The sequence below is a fragment of the Seriola aureovittata genome, chromosome 22 (assembly GCF_021018895.1).
Source record: "Seriola aureovittata isolate HTS-2021-v1 ecotype China chromosome 22, ASM2101889v1, whole genome shotgun sequence".
Classification (NCBI taxonomy): Eukaryota; Metazoa; Chordata; class Actinopteri; order Carangiformes; family Carangidae; genus Seriola; species Seriola aureovittata.
This window is the reverse complement of record NC_079385.1, coordinates 4,159,463-4,177,196: the sequence shown is the minus strand read 5'-3', so window position 1 is coordinate 4,177,196 and position 17,734 is coordinate 4,159,463. Positions and strand designations below refer to the sequence as shown.

The window sequence follows — 17,734 nt, the reverse complement described above, 5'->3', positions numbered from 1 at the left end:
GGTGGATTACACAGTCATTGCTCTCTGGCCTTTGAGGATGAAGACGCTGGCATGTATCTAACATTTCCAAGGAGAGCTGCTTCCTTGTTCTGTGTGCGCGTGTCTCTCTGTGTGTGTATCTGTGTATACATTTTGCACACATGCTTGTGTATGCACAGTAGGATTGAGGCTGACATCGCTACTGGCAGAGGTTAAAACCCGAGTAGTTTGAGAGATATTCAGAGAAATCGCTCACTGCCATCACAGCACTGATCTTCAATCTGGACCCTGAGAAGAGTCCCCACCCCCACCCCCACCCCCCAAAACACAACCATGTTTCACACACAAGAACAGCTCAGTCACTTTCCATCTCCCATCATAGACTGAAAACTCATCTTGTCAAGAAGTGCCTCATATTACCTTCCTGCAGCTGAATCATGTCACTTCTCCACCCGCTCTGACTGCTCTCACATTGTCAGGGATTGAAAAGTGTCTCTGGCTCTGACCCATCATTACTGTTAAGAACTGATCATTTTGGTTGTGTAGGACTTTTACTATACTCATGCAATCACTGTAAATCGCTTGGTATTGAAGCGTCAGTGACATTTAGGAATGAAAAAAAAAAAAAGAAAAGAGAAGAGTTGCCTGCCTCAGAATGCTGTACATGCACTTGAGCAGGACCAAGGGGCTATCTCCTCAATTCCAAAGCAATGAATAATTTAGCCGGCCCTGTTCTCTCTGTGCTCCAAATGTAAACACAAAATAAACAAATCCAAGCGAGTGAAGCTATTGTGTTCAAAATGTCATCGGGCGGTTGCTGAATCCCCATGGGACTAGACTGGGATCCCCCGGGCCCGAGCAGACGGGGAGCCAGGAGCAGAGATTTCCCTCCTCTGTTTGCTGTGCCAGGTCGGTCCTTTAAGATCACAGCACTTCTTCACACGTGGACCTGTTTCTTTTTCACTCCGGGAGCGAATCAATACCATTTTTCATGGTCGGGATAGAAAAAAGAAAAAAAAAAAAGAAAAAAAAAAAAAATCACGGAGGGAAATTAAATGTGTTTTTCTGATCGATACAGATTGTCTGTGGAGGACCCAAACATGTCTGGGTCTCCGAGGAATGCTGTGGATGTGAAATAAGCTGCAATTATGGCTGAGGCATCAAAGTGGCAAGGTCGGTTCAATGAGAAAGGGGGATGATGGCAGGGCCTCTGAAACTGTAGCTTTACCGCACACACTGTCTGAAGAAGGGCTTTTTCAACTGGGTCGATAATTTTAGGTAACATTAGCTGCCATCAGCTTCCAGGCAGGGTGCACTTCACTGTCAGTTTCAAGCTGGGAGAGAGCGAGAGGAGCAGAGACACGTACGTTTACTGATGGAAAACTAATGGTGATACTGGGGATGCTGGGGTAATATATTTAAAACTCTGTGCATCCACTGTGAGCAGAGATGTAAAAAGCTACACTACTGTAGAAACTAACTGTAGTTGCAATGCTTTGAATTGGATGTTTCCTGTTTGGGGATGTACCTGCTTTATGGACAGATGGATCATCTTTCTTACTGCACTGACACATGGGGGAAAAAAACATCTCAGTGAATGTATTCTATGTCAGCAGGTGCAAAAAAAAATGCATAAAATGGAAGTCCCATATGCATGTTGAAACTGGTCATTTGACTTTGAAAAAATAATGGAGATCCAGATATAAAAAACTGTCCAACATCTCACTGAAAATGTTATACCATGACGCTCTGTTTTAACAGTTCTGACAACATCATAATTAAGTACAACTTCAAGTTATAACTCACTCCTGACAGAGTCTGATCCTGCTTAGAGTGAAATTTGAAAATGAGAGCAGGATCATGATCAGGATGAAGTCATTGGCGACGCCTTCACGAGTTCACTGGTTTACTGAGCGGTCATGAACTCTTCCACAGACACCGGTGTGTACCGCCTCAACTACTGACATAATGACTCCTATTGTTTTATTTGTTTCTGTGACGAGAGCAAAATCAAATGCTACGACTCGACAACTGTATTTTTACGTTTTGACCGGCGCCATCTGACGTCTGAACGGCCACTTATCAGGGCCGCAGGGTTACACACAGGTACAAAGGCAGAAGCCCACACAGGGAGCAGACACAGAGACAGAGTGATGAATATGACAGTCATGTCTGCTCGAGCGGAACAGTGATTAATTACTTAAGGTGCTTCAAAGCTTCATGGTGATTACAGCCATTTCTTATTCCAGGGGACAGATTAGGACGGTCTGGTCGGGCTTTTGTCACGGACAGAATTGGCATGAATACTCGGAAGCTATCGTCACATTCAGAATAGACACCGACACGGGCACACACTCGGGAGCTTACCTCTTTTTTTGCATTAAATGTCATGGTTGAAAACTGTGTAGTGGCCCATACACAATCCCACCGGGGCTGCTGCAGATCTTAGACCAGTGCTTACTGCTCCAAATCACACACAGACGCTGTACATGATGCTTATGTGGAGGTATGATGCATTTTACACATTTTTCATTCTTGTGCGTCTGATGCATGTGAATGAAAATTGTGTCTACAGACCAATCAAACACCCTCAAACCCCAACCCCGTGGGCCCCGTTGGATTAAATGCGGTAAGGCAATATCGCTGAATTGATCGTGTCTAGCTCAGATCCCTCCGAGGAAAAAAAAGAAATAGAAAACAAACACACACACACACGCACAGACACACACAGAGAGACTGCCATCTGTCATGGCTGTCGGCAGCCTGGCCACCATCTTCCTCAGCACATGGGGCAAAACACACAAAATAATAGACTGAGGGAGAAGGAGAGAGACGAGCAGGGGAGCGTTGCCCGGGGGAGCTGACATAAACCAGTGGTTATCATTTCGTCTTCGCCTGAGCCGCAGTCTCTACACTGTCTGTTGTTAGATGGTCTGCGTTGCCCATGGCTCACAGATGGGACAGCCTTTTAAGGCGCCGGTTGTCCATCAACTCCTGAATGTCATCACATGTGCGCCAGCTGGTGAGGAAGGTGATGCCTGTTTTTAATTAAATCCGGGAAATGTGGAGGAGAAGGCGGCGTGGTAATAGAGGGAACATCATTAATACTCGCAGACGTATCTCCCTGTTGGATCAGCGTGATAAACTGTGTGGGGTGAGTGAGAGATTTCAAAATCAGAGCCGCTTTTATTTGCCAAGGACGACGGATGCACAAGGAGAGCGTCTTGGACAATTGGTGCCGACTGTGATCACAAAGGAAGTGTGTGTGATTTTTCTTTCTTTTTTTTTTTGTTATTTTCAGTGGTTCAGTCGTGACATGTGTGGGTCTTCTTCCACACGTGTGGGTCTTTTGTTGTGGCTGTGACGCGTTTCTGAAGTTGAACATGTCTCAGCCTCGGCACACATTACGTCAGTGTGAAAACACCCTTTCAGAGCAGACCTGTGCAGACTGCAGCTCTCGATAACATTATACTTGCTCTCTCATTCATGCAAGTACTAAATTCTCTTTACGCAGCCATTATCCATGTTTGCTTGTTGCTGTTGACTCTGCAATTTCACAATCTGCAACTTTACTGTTTTGGTTCACTCAACATCATCAGTGTTGTTTCCAGATGCAGCAAACAGCTGTTTCCACTATGTGCCCAGCTCCAAAAAGCGGACAGTCGAAATTAGCAGCTGGTTAACAACCGACACAGAGGTAAAAGGAAAGTAAATATAGGACTTAGTTTTCCAAATGAATGCTAATGTTTCTCCATGTCTGCTGGATGTGTTTAAAGTTGTTGCATCAGCCCTGTCAGTTTTATTAGGTGATAATATGACAAAGCTGTGTTTGTGGCTTGCTGTGCTGAAGTTTTCAGGTTACACTGAATACGTCATCATTAATTACACAGCTGGTGAGAGCTTCACGTGTGTGTTTCACTGACTTTCATTTACTGTATGTTCCTTATGTGTTTTAAAAGAACGGTTTGATCCAAACACAATCCAACCTTCCTAATATTCTTCTGACAGAGGAAAATGAACTACAGATGTTGAATGTCTCAGGTCAGTCAAAACTGTCAGTGTGCTTTAACGGCTTAATCTGTGGGTGTCCAAACAGAGTGTGGCAGGGATGATGTATTTTTGTAGAGCTATCCTGAAGTTGGTGTCACCCTGGTTCCCTCCACAAAAAGCCGATGGGATTTTTACACTGGCTTTTAGATTATTATTGAAAATAAACTCTGTGACAGACAACAGTTAATGATACTTATACGTTTTGTTCAGCAGGATAATCTTCACAGATGAACCCCACTTTATGCTTGTTGAAGAATACAATCACCACCACTAAACTTCAACTTGTAACTGATTTAGCTCTGACCTCTTCTACTAAAGCCTTTCTTCTTACAAAGTTAGTAACAGTTTGTAAGAGCACAAACACAAACACAACAAGGCTGTAAAGGTGGACTGGTGAGTGGATCAGTTTTCATGTTCGCTGTGATGAAGTTTAACGTCCCCGACAACCTCTGTAGTGTCATTTAGACACATGAACCAACATTTTTTTTACAAAAGCTTAAAGAAATCAGGGCTGGAGTATTTACTGATGTATTTTATGTCGTAGAATAAAACGTGAAAATGTCTTGAGCTTGTTTTAACCACAGATCTTATTTCAGTCATCTAACCAAAAACCCATTCAAAAAATCCATAGACTTCGGGAAGAGGGAACAGGAAGAGCTAAAATGCAACTCATTTCCAGGTTGACTGTTATCTCAGTTAAAATACAGCAGCTTAAAATCAGGCTGTGCAGTTTTAAAAATGGTTTCAAAATGTGTTTTGACTGCAGGCTCGTTATCCTGACTCCATACATAAAGTAGTACAGTGGAGGCAGATTACAACAGACTGACTGTAAGAACAAGGAACCTGTGCTTCTAAGCTATGTAGGAGTAAATCTATACGCTACTCAATTTGCATGTGCTAAAGCTGCAGCACTGACAGTGCTGTGAGGTTATGACTGGAGGGTTGGTGGATCAAATCCAGGGCTCTCTGAGATGTGTGATGTGAATATATGAATGGGAAATAACCACAACCAAGAGTCATTATGAGTGAGTAAAGGGCAGTACCATTTCTGAGCCTACCTGTGGCTGATCTGTGTCCCCCGCAGACTGGACATGGTTTCTTCCAGGTTCTGCCGAAGGTCAGCGATGTTCTTCACCGTCCGCATGCGTCTTGTCTCAGGGTCTTCTCCTGGAGACACATGTTTCACATGATTCACTGAGATGTTTGGAGCTACACGTAAAAACACGCAGACACCAAGCGCTCCCCCGCACCCACAGAGGCTGCACATGCACAAACACACAAAAAGAAGTGATGCGGACATCTGACATGCAGTATTTCACTGGGTGTCACTGAACGTCTCATCAGGGGAAACAGAACGGTGACCCATCACAATGACAGCCAGCATGGGTGCACGTCCCTAAACCCCATTCAGACCATTTAGAAGCCATACAATAAATCAGCTTGTCAGGCTGCACCACATGCACTTCTTTTACTCTAAAAAGTGGCTACATTATTTTACACAGTATTGACATTTTTTCCTTCAGGCCGGTGCACAAATGTCGTGCCGTGGCACCACGTGCTCCGTCAGTCCGCTCAGAACACAGTTGTGCCTGCAAAAGCAAACTCTGTCAGAGAGCCTGTGCTTCTCTGTCAGGCGCGTCGGAAACCGCTGCCTCCTCAGTCCACCGCCGTCACCCCCACCCTGCAGCAGCTACGAGAGCACCTCATATGTTTTCTGTTCTTCTCTGTGTCCCGTTTAAACACATGAAGCACTCGCTTCACTGAGGCATCAGGCCTATTCTGCACGAGAGCTGCTAATATGCACAGGCTGGGCAACATTTCAGAACTGTGAGCTGTGGGCGCACACCAAAGTATCTGCTTGTCTGCTCCAATTAAGCCTCTCTGTTAGCTCGTCAAGCTAGCCCATATCTGCGGGCGGAAACCGCAGAATGGGTAATTAACAAGTGGCACGAGACGTAGAATGGACGCCAGTCACACTGGTTAATAGTTTGAAGGTGCTTTCAGAATAAAAGCGTCTCCACTGTGAAGGTGAATGAGCCGGAAAAAGCAGCGTGAAGCGAAGATGAGCCTGAGAAGCTGGGCTCTGTCACTTCGATATTCTGAGCAGACGTAGCTACGGTGATTACAGTGACTAGGGCAAATGGGGGCAGACGGGAGCAGTCATAGGTTGGAGGTCTGAAAAGGCCCCCAGTGACTCAGAGCCAGGAGGAGAAAATGGTTCAGGTGTTTTATGCAGGAATAAGAAGCAGGTCGGTGTGGAAGCTAAGCCTGTTTCCCTGGATGACTATATATTTGTAAAAATCAGCTTCAGAGTTGACCTTGGGGCATTTCTAACAAAAATGCACTGACTACATTTCATTTGAACAGAAACCCACAGTTTGCAGAACGGGGCTCCACATTCTACACTTCCTGCACCGCTGAAAAAAAAAGATCCAGTTTCAACAGACTACCATGACACTGCCAGTCTGTAGCTGATCTTGCACACTGACACCAGCCTTCCTCCGTTCCTATATGCTGCGTGACAAAGCACGTTGTTGGAGTCACTCGGTTTCCCAGGTACGATAAATGACAGTGACATTGAATTTATTCAAGGCTCCTGAAAGGGAATCGCTGCTTCTGGTTGTAATGGACAAGGTTGTCATTTACATGTTTATAATAAACTGTGGTTTGTAATTTTAAATGTTTTACATGCTGTGATTTTATTGCTTTAACACCTTGTTAAATACGAGTTTAATCAATGAATTAAAAAGCACAGGGACATCAGAACCTCGTTATCATTCACTACAGCTAGTTCAAGTGAAAAAAGGTCTGCTACCCTTAAACTTTTGAAAACACTTTTATACTCCAATGAATAAGCCGTGAAAAGGCGTCAACATGGAAGCAGAAACATTTACCGAATAGATGAGACTCTTAGGTCTTTACTCTGCCACCAATTACAGGGTTCAGCACGGTTTAACATCGTCACAGTCCATTTGTCTAAAGACTGAACAACAACCTGAACAATACAGTATTGGTAAAAAAAAACTTTCAAAATGAAGTCAAGACTCGACCTCAATTATACTGTGCGGCACTGTGCAATGACCTCGCAGGGTAAAGAGCATGCTGGTATAATTGAGGTCATGTTTTGTCTCTGCAGAGCATGCGGACTGAAGGTTGTGTGAGGCTGAGGTGGTGCCACATGATCTTAGCCTCTGACCCCAGATCACATGAGGGCACTAATTAGAAATCGATGAGGTTGCACACACTCGGAAAAGGCAGACGTGCAATCGTGGTGACAAAACTGTGTTCTCAGAAGCTTCTGTGGCCCTGAACCTTCCTACTGTCAGGACAGAGCTCATATGAAACAATCACAAGAGAAGAAAACTCTCATTTGAAGCCTAGAATGATGCACTGTAGACGGTTCTTCTTGCAGCTCCTTACGAAAGGGAGATCCAGCTCATGAATTTAATGAGAGCTGGATCTCTTGCAACACAAACTCAAAGCATCACTGTTATTGTACTTCATCTTCTTCTGCTATTCCTCTTCTTCCTTTCTTTCTGATTCTTACTCTTCCCTGCTCCTCTCCTCCTCTCACCGAGGCCCATTCCAGAAAGATCCAATTACAATCCCATTATAAAGTGACATGAGGAGATCTGGCCCCGGAGTCCCCATCATGAAGCAGTCTGAGGCGTGTGTGTGAGCCATCCACTGCAGTGCAGAGGTCTCACCTGCACTGTAGAATAGTCCGAGCTGAACCGGAGGCAACAGAACTGCACCCCACAGGCAGAACAACACATTACACACACACATACGTGCACGCACATACATTGGAGCCTTTTTGAATTAGCAATCTAAAATTCATTCTAAAACACAATACCTATAAGCGATTTACCAGCTCAGCACGGTTTTGAGGATTAAATGGGAATCAGCTGTGCAAGCAGCTGAGTCCATAATGTAGATGGAGCTTATACACATGTATAGCTGCTGTTTCTACTTCTGCATCTAACACTAAAGGTGAAGAGTCACAGCATTTATTCAGATTCAAGCTGCTGTTCGGCTCTTGGCCCAGTCAGGCTGTGTAGCAGCCAAACTGTAAGCAGGCCAGTGGGGGTGGGGGGGTTTGAAAAGGGCACAGAATACGCAAAGGTATACACACACACACACACACACACACATTGGTCTTTCAATAGTTGTGAGGACACTCTATGACATACTGCATTCCCTAACCACCTCAACCATCAAAACTAAATGCCTTACCCTCATCCTAAAGCCAAGTCTGAACCATAGACTGTAAATACAGATGGATGTAGCCTCTGTGACGTCACCCACAGGTTTCTGAAGAATGGTTTTGAAGCTCAGAGTGAGCTGCTCTGCTGTCACCATCTTGGTAGTGTCTAACTCCGCCTATTACTTCAGGCAGTCTGAGTCTTCGGTGCATGCTGGTTTGTGGCAAAAATATGTTGACCCATCATCACTCAAAGGCCACGACCTCAATTATGCAGAACTTTAATAAGGCTTAATAAAATTTAAACAGGTGAGTACAGTTGTCATGAAGGAGGAAATTAGCTATAGAAACCAGGCAGTAAAAATATTTATTTCTGCTGTTAAGATAGATATATAGATAAATAAACTTTATCCCCTGGGGCAAATTCATGAGTTGGACAAGTGGTCATTAGAGGAACTGCAGCTCTTAGCACTTCCATATTAGCTTCGTTTTTCAGCCCTGCAGGTTGCTGTTTGGTCTTAACCCTCAAACAGACCTTTGAAGTTGTCTATCTCAAACTCACAATGATGGTTTCCAAACTAATATTTGCTCTCACACCCATTAAAACACATGCACACGCATACACACACAAAACCACACACATAAAAGCCGCAGAACAAATGCTGCTCGAGATAGAGTTGACACAACATAATGCAAATGACTGCAGTTCGGGACTGACACATTTATATTTACACACACACACACACACACACACACACACACACACACACACACACATACTGTACCAGCGGGTGCTTTGGTGCCAGTCGCTCTCTCTCCCCCTCTCTTTCAATAATGCATGTTAGCTGGTACTGATGCTCCCCTTGCTCCAGCTGAATACTATTAGGGTGCCATCCCACTCATCTAATTATAATACACACAAATGCATACAAATGCATGCCAACCCAAATATGCACACAGAGAAAAACACAACTAGACAGAGTTGTACGCTAGCTGTACCCTTGTTATAGCATTTTGTCGCAGATCAGCCTTAATGAAGCTCCGGCTGTCAGTCACTGTGGCAACTCTCACATACACACCAATACGCACACAATAAAATAAGATGTATCCACATTCGATTTCATGGCTCTGTTGCTGAATGTGTTTCCTAACAGCCACCGAAGCACATTGAAAGCTTGTTAATACATGAGAGTGACAAATACTCCCAGAGGCTGAAAGCACAAACTGCCACAGCATCAACTGGATACTCTGATGAAAGGGTTAAGAGTTAAAGGTTAAAGATGGAAATGGCTTCTTGACTATCTGGATAAATATCACACACACGCTTCTTCATAAACACACACATCACTGAGATCAGGTGACTGACTCGGCCAGTCGAGGATATTCCACCTCTTCATCCAGAGAGTTTTAAGTTATTTTTTGGGCAGTTTTTACGCCTTTATTTGACAGGTAAAGTGTAGAGAGACAGGAAATATTGGAGAGAGACATGCAGTAAAGGGTCTGCTGAAAGATTTTTGCTGCATTTGGCTGATTCTGAGCACAGAACACTCCCACAGACCTCTGCATTCATCCTGTTGCTTCCGTCAGCAGTGAAATCATCAATAAATGCAGCTTTAATTGGAGCCCTACGCGCCCCAGCCACAACAGAACCAGCGCCATGTCTGACAGATGAGGTGGTGGCTTTGGATCATGAGATTTCCTCTTTCTATCATTTCGATACAGATTGATTTTGTGTTTTATTCGTCCATTTGTTCCAGAACTCTAATGGTTTAATTGTATGTTTTCATCAATTGCAGCCCGGTCTTTCTGGTTTTGAGTTTTACCAGGGGTCCTGAAGTCTTCTCTTGATCCCTTGATCCCCCAGGAACCATGTACGCATCTTTGAGAGCATCCTGCACTTACTGTGCTGTCATAAAGTGGTTTTTCTTCACCATATAAATGATTTTCTGGTCACCCACAGGGCTGGTTCTCCTCGGTCTGCTTTTTTAAAAAGTACCCAACTGCTGATTTTGGCAAAAACCAACTATCTCTGTTATCTTTCTTTTTTCTAGCCCCGTTGTATTCTTCTTCATATTTGCATGGCTGCTTCTTTACTCCACTCAACCCCACCTCAATCTAAATGGCAGCTCTCAACCCTCAATGAACCCTGAACCCTGTGCGAGCTCCTCTGTACCTGAGCTAACACTGAGGAAATACACAGCTGCCCAAGAAACATTCAGCAGTCAAATGTACAATTACTTCTGAACCCTGCAATCTGGGAACTATGTGTTGAAAGGGCCATATCTCCCACACAGTTCTTTCAATATCGACATAAACCCACTCAAATTATAGCTGAGAGTTGGACCTTCAATGTAGAATCCATTAGTGTTAAATTCATTTTAAGCCCAGTCCAAACACTTGTGGTCTGGACTGCATGTTAGGGACAAGAAAAAAAAAAATCACCTGTTTGCACTAGATTGTCTTGGCTTGTGCACACACACACACCCACCCACCCACACACAAACACACACAGACAGACAGACAGACACACACACACACACCCACACACACACACCCACCCACACACAAACACACACAGACAGACAGACAGACACACACACACACACACACACAATGAAGGGTGTAATAATAAGCTATTGATCACGTTGGCTGTGTGATTCACAGGCTGTGCGGGAGGTGCAAGTATTAAAAGTTGGATGAGGGTGTTGATTCTCTCTTATCGTCTACATCTCATGGCATTTCTCTTTTGTGCTGCATCATGCTTCAACCTGCTTAGAGGAAATCAGCAATAATCTGCTCATTGCCTGAGCTCACCCCGCCGCGCTGTGCATTTCACTTTGCTTTATCTGTGGAGTCACAGTAATCGTCTCTGCTGTCACAACTACGCAAAAAATGGTCTTATCAACCGAACCTCCCCCTCCCACGTTCCCCCTTCCTCTGACATCAAAGCCAGGTTTGTGCATGGGTGCTCGTTCCACGGGCACAAAGCGCATCGTACACTGGGAAATTTTACATCAAACACGCTCCGTGGCGAGCTCTCCCGAGCTAGACGTTATTAAAGCTACTGTCGAGGTATAGCACGTAGCCATACCTGTGGGTTGCACAATGCTGCACACGGAGCGGAGCGCCTCATTAGCACACCCTGAGAGCGAGCGCTGCGAGTGACAAACGTGATGTATTTGTGCAAGAGAGATCGTTTTATTCGTCTGTGTACATGAGTTCTGAAAAACCGCTCGTGAGTGAGGATGGGTTTACAACAGTGTGTGTGTGTGTGTGGAGGAATTGCATGAGGGAGGTTGTGTGTGCTCGCACAGCCCAGCCCAGGTCTTGCAGTTTTCTTAAATAGGCTCTTAAAATGCTAATAGTGTGCTCTGAGGAATAGGCTTCCCCATCATGCGGATTAAGAAAATAACCAGCTTATTGAAGGCATTTCCTGCTACGACATTCTCATATTCTGCTTGAGTTTGCTTCTTTTTTTTTTTTTTTTTAACCATAACTTAGTCTTAACATGAACATGAGTTCTTTTACTTCCTGTACAACGTTTCCAATTTGTGCCGTTGTCACACTTCTTTAATGTTGGAGTAATATAATCCCCCAAATGGTTTCAGTCGACAGTATGAAACACATTCCACATTCATGCTCATTTCCTGGAGTCGGCTGAGACTAAATGGACTTACGTGGGCGAGGTTTTGTGTGCAGCACCTGCTCCAGGTCACCCAGCATGGTGAGGATCACCTCCTTATCCAGCTGAGCCGTTCCCTCACGAGGACCCCCCCCTGAAACCTCTTCTTCTGCCCAATAACCCCCGTCATTCTCCCTTTCTCCCCGCTTCCCACCGCCCCTGCCTGTTGCAGGCTCCTCGTCCGAACGCCCGCTGCTGCCCTCCTCGTCCGTTCCCGCCTCCTCCCTGGACTTCCGATGCAGCTCGGTCCGCGGATGGCCGCTGTACGATGCCCGCTGTGGGCGCCCGCCTGCGGCCGTGCTCCGCCAGGGGACCGGGATGAGGGAATGCTCTGACTGAGAAAGCACCTTAGTGAGGGAGAGCGACAGGGATCGAGCTCTGATGCCCCGTGCACCTCCGCCCCTGGTGACAGCCTCCTTCCTAGGGCTTCCCTGCAGGCTGCCTCCTGCCCGCTGCGTGGAAGGTGAGTACGATGAAGAGTTCTGAGGTTGGGAAACACGAGACTGCGGCTCATCCAGTTCAAAAGAGTAAACTTGCTGCTCGCCATCGCTGAGCAGGGTCAGGTTAGTGAGTGAGCGCTGCTTGATCCGCAGGTTGAGGTTGTCAGGGAGAGGCTGGGGAGGCCGTCGAGCTGGGCTGCCTCCCTGATACACCGAGAACTCCGCTCCTCTCTTCATCTCTGCTCACCGCTCCCTCCCTTTTTTTTTTTTTTTTTTATTTTTTATTTCAGCTTACCTCCGTACCTCCGGTGGCTCGCTGGCTGAAACTACGCACGCGAGTGGATCTACCTGTGCCTGGCTCGCCGCTTCACATCTTGGCTGCGCTGTCACGGAGGGAGCAGATGGAGGGACGGAGGAACCGGAGGACGGAGGAGGCAGAGAGATGTGTCCCCGCGTCCCACGCCTCCTGACTGAGGTCCAGGCTTCAGAGGGTTGGAGGGAGAGCGAGCGCAGGGCGAAGAGCAGAGAGAAACCCTCCCTCTCAGGCATGTAGGTAGAATCCAGATCCATCCTTGAGGCAGCCCATACTCATGGTCAGACACTGAGCCACGCACAAACACTTATTCCTTCCACTCCTTCTCCAGTTCTCATGCTGTCTCTCTGTCTTCTTGGCTCCTTTTCTCTAGCTCTCACCACAGTCAGGGGCGTGGATGAACGAGCCGCTACATCTCCCGTTTCCTCACCAACACTCTCTCATTCTCTCTCCCGACTGCGCTCGCACTCTCTTTATCGCTTGCCTTATTAAACGACAGTCTCTTTTCGTTCACTCTTATCTCTCTCCCTCCACCTTCTGTCTCTCCTTTAATTACCACCTCTCTGCCACATTCCTCCTGCCTCCCCTCTGACTCTCTGACGGTCCCTCTCTCCTCGCAGCGGAAAATGAACGGGTGGTGAAGCCGGCAAACGGGCTCATGTAGCTCTCCGTCTGCCTGTTCACTCCAGCATGCAGCCTGCAGTACTCTCTCTCCCTCCCTCTCTCTCTCAGCCCTCCTTCTCTGTGTTTATCACCCTCTCTTTCTCTTAATCCCTCTCATTCTCTCACTTTCTGTGCAGTTCCCTCCTCTTATCTTTCCTCCCTTACACTATCCCTCTCTCCCCCCCCCCCCCCCTCTCTCTCAGTGTCTCTCCCTCACAGAGTGACAGTGAGTTGTTTGGACAGTACCTGTGAGCTTGCAGCCCCTGCTGCACCACGCCGGCCGCCCGACTTAATTAAATGCTATCTTGAGAAGTGAAAACAGCGAGCCCGTGGCTTATCGTGGATCAACAATGACACCGCAGCCGACATATTCCCATCAATCAGTGCGGGCGTTATTAGCCCTGTCGCTATTAGTCACGGCTCTCCTCCACACATTTTTAAATCTTGGTTACCAATAGCTGAAAGACACTGGAAGCAGTTGCCGGAGTGACTTATCTACCTAGAATTCTGCAGCATCCCAATTTCTTTTTGCTATTATCAATCAAAATGAACAAATAGTGAGATAAAAATACAGACGATTACTACAACTTCTTTAAAAATACTTGCACAAAATCAGAATCTATAAACATGCTGCTTTGATGTCTGGGTATTTTCACTATTGTCACTGGTTCACAGCCCGTCTACGTAAAACGAGCGCACTTTTGTCATGCGTTACTTTCCTCATTTCTGCCCCTCTACGGAGAGAGAAAAAAAAAACGAACCAAGGATGTGAAACGACCATGAAAAAGTGTGACAACAAAAAAGCAAGTGTTTGAGATGGACCCCAAACAAAGGGAATGGTCGGCAGTGCAGTCTAATTTTATCCTTCAAAATGACGGGCTCGGGAAAAGCCACGACCAGAGCAAAACGTCTGGAATGTCACTGATGACCTGACATCCCCCAAAACCTGTAATCACGCGCTGTTGTTTGTGCACACAGAGTCTTTGAGTCTTTTTGGCTTCACTTTGATCTAGACGTCTCATGCTTCATTGAGTTGGGCTGTTTGTTTGATTGACCTCAATTATTTCTGTTACTGAGAGGAAAGAAGGAGGGAAAGTTTCTTTCCAAATTAGGATATCCACTATGTGAAGCCTAACATGTAAAATCTGAATCATTTTCCAAACTTTGGAGGGATCCTCAGTAACTAAATCACGAGCAAAATAATTAGCAATGTTAAACAAACAATCACAAAGATTTACCACAGATGTGACTCAACACAAGGATCAGTCCTGTAAAATAAGATGCACTGTGAACCGTGACACCGAAGTCTTCATCTGCAGCTGGCAGAATCCGACAAACAATAGGATTTGTGTGTGCCAGCGGTTTGTGTTTTGATGCTGTGTTGCCTGGTTTAACCTCTCATCCTTTAAGTTTGTGGGTAGAAACTCCTGACCAGCTGCACAGATGTCCACTGACTGTAATTAAAGGACAATGAAGACATTTGCAGTCTTCCCTCCTCACAAACATAAGGTTTAAATTCAACCAGCTGTTTTCCGCTGTGTAGGTGTTATATGAGAGTAATACCGGAATAGGATTATGAACGTATATAGAACGCACAAAAAGGGGGATTGTAAGAGATGATGATGGCAGCCTGCAGACATGTAAACAAAGAGCCACAGATGCTCCCTGTGTCCGGCTGTCAGCACTGACCTTTATCCTTCGCTACATGACACCAGCGCAGGGCAGGGATCCCCCAGTAAACACAAATACACTCACATCAGCACATATACACCAACTGGAAACACACTCACACCACAGCTGCACAACAGTAGCCTTCAAAAACTCTCTAGTCCTGCAGCTACGCTTTAACTATCCTCCACTGACACCATAGCAGACCCTGCAGCCTGCTCTTTCTCTAATATTACAAAGAGCAGCTAATCCACTTTACAATAGCATAACATAGCATACAGCGTAACAACAGTCTGAGTGTTTTCCACTTCCTGAAGAGGGAAAATTTCATTGAATTCCTCTCACATTTAAAGCAGCATTGCAGCAGCAGCAGCAGCAGTAAAGTCAACATTAAATAAAGACTGATACTGCAAAGCAGATGAATTCCTGGAGGACCAATATTACAAGAGACAAATGTTAATGCACAGATGCATGTACACACTCGGTCACCCACACGGAGAAAGATTATCTATGCAGAACACACAGCATGTGTGTTCACCTAATGTACCTGATATCTCCTCCAGGCACTGTTTGGCTGTCTTGCTGTAGACCAGCTCTCCCTTGGTGGGGCTGAGGCAGGGGTCGGCTGGGGCCACCATGCTGCAGTCATTTTCTGAGAATGTCCTGAAGGCACAAAGAACACACAGCGGTTATATAGACAGGCTGAAATAGCTGGTACTACAGCCGGTGGAGGTTTTATTGAAGCTGGTGAAAGCTGCTCCAGCTGCATGCATTTATTCATCGTCAAACAATGCAACACAGTGATGTACCATAAGCATGTGCTTGTATGTTGGATTTCACAGATTTAAAATGCATGGCAATCCACAGACAATTATTTTTTTATAAGAATAATCAACTTTACAAAGTTCGGCTTTTGATGATTGTCTGAATCTGTTTTTATCATTGGTTCACTGCAGGTCAAGGCGGAAACACTCAGTCATGTTGTTGACTGATTATTTCTCTCATCATGTGTCTTGTACTATACAAAAAACACCATATGGATCTTTATTTTCATCAACTTTAAATTAGCCCCATTTGGTTTAAGTTTAGTGTGGTATCTAAATCATTAAAATCATTAAACATTTAGTATCACATAAAGATATTATGGTCTGTGCAGTGGATAAAATGGTACAGTACTGATAGTGAGTCAGGTAGATGCATGTGATGGGATTTAGGGGTTAAAATATAATGTAAGTAAAAGATTCTAGTGTCTGATTTAGAGCCAGAATCATTCCTCTTCTGCTTTTACTCTGTGTCTGAAATGTTAAGCAAGAACGGAGTTGAAATTTGTGAGTCAGTTTTTGGTGTCGGGGAACATATTCAACAGATGGAGCCCTCTGAAGAGAGGAGGGAGTGGTCTCGGATGAGGTGTTTTCTCTGAGTGCTTTTGAGTATGTGTGCAGGAGCGAGCATGAAACATGTGTTTTGTGTGCATCAGCCTCTCCCCCTCAAGTTTGAGCTGCATCACGCTGCACTGTTTGTTTGCTCATCTGAAGAAACAAGGATAGAGTCCAGTACACTTCAGGAGATCACACAGGCCCACACACACGCACGGGAAAACACAAAACCATGCATGTACAAACAGTTAAAAACAGACAAACACACGGTTAAACACAGAGACAGATAAACACTGCAAACACAATGAGGTGCACACTCACATAGGAACACACACACACACACGAAGAAAAGCATGCACTAACTGCAAGCACATGAAAATCCCGAAACACACAGGAAAACTTGCAAACAAAAACACAGACACAGATACGTGCCCTCCCATGTACAACATACACGTACACACACACACACACACACACACAAACACACACACCAGGGACCGCCGCCACCACCTGCAGAGCTGCAGATAAAAATTGGCCTCCAATTGCGACAGCAGCATCAGTCTGTGACTTTAGCTCATGTGAAAAGGCTTTTCTTTTTTTTTTCCCTTCCTGCGAGCTACACTCACCTCAGAGGATTCACAGAGACAGAGACAGAGATATTCACAGCCATTGCAGCACATTACAATTTGGACCCAAAATAACTGCTGCAATAACAAATTAATATTTGCTATAAATTGATCCTGCTGCTTTTGAAGGGGCCGGTAACTGTTTTTAATCTTTCTGCTCTGCAGCTGCTGGTTGCATAATGAACAGTGATTCATACTGTGGCAATTTTGTGAAAGCATTTCCATTTGTTTCATTAACAGATAATCTAAGGAGATGGGCGCCACGGTACCACCCACACTGTTTGATCGACAGGTGATTTGTGGGAAACGAAGAAAAACCAAATAGCTCTGAGTAACATATTTAACCCAGGATACACAGTATATATCACTACAGTATTCTTATCATTCTGGATTCTCTTTCTAACCTGGATGGGTCAGCTTAGGTTACGGGGGGCAGAGGAAGACACAGAGGGTACAGTCTGTGCGTGTGCGTGTGCGTGTGTGTGTGTGTGTGTGTGTGGGGTTTGAAATCAATCCTGCACCCTTACTGCAGCAAAGGCCTACAAGCACACTGGTTTGTTAAGCTTGGCAGAGACAACAGCTTAAAGTGGGCGTAAGAGAAACCGAACAAGACAAAGACGGCTAATTGGGCCGAAAAAACGTTGATAAATGGCAGCACAGCAGGAGGCCTTTACGATTCCTGTCAGTATGCTGACGGCTGCGGGAGAGGCCTGCTGCTGAGGGGGAGCATTTT

At 45.4% G+C, this 17,734-nt stretch overlaps 1 protein-coding gene across 12 annotated transcripts in view; it reads right to left on the bottom strand.

Annotated features, from left to right (window-relative positions):
• nav3 (neuron navigator 3) overlaps positions 1 to 17,734 on the bottom strand; it is a 448,944-nt gene that overhangs the window by 68,143 nt on the left and 363,067 nt on the right. For all 12 annotated transcript variants that reach the window (XM_056367406.1, XM_056367407.1, XM_056367402.1 and 9 more), the window contains 2 exons: positions 15,547 to 15,662; positions 5,088 to 5,196 (listed from right to left, as the gene is read on the bottom strand). In XM_056367406.1, the coding sequence (XP_056223381.1) occupies positions 5,088 to 5,196; positions 15,547 to 15,662 (225 nt within the window). The remainder of the gene's footprint in view (positions 1 to 5,087; positions 5,197 to 15,546; positions 15,663 to 17,734) is intronic.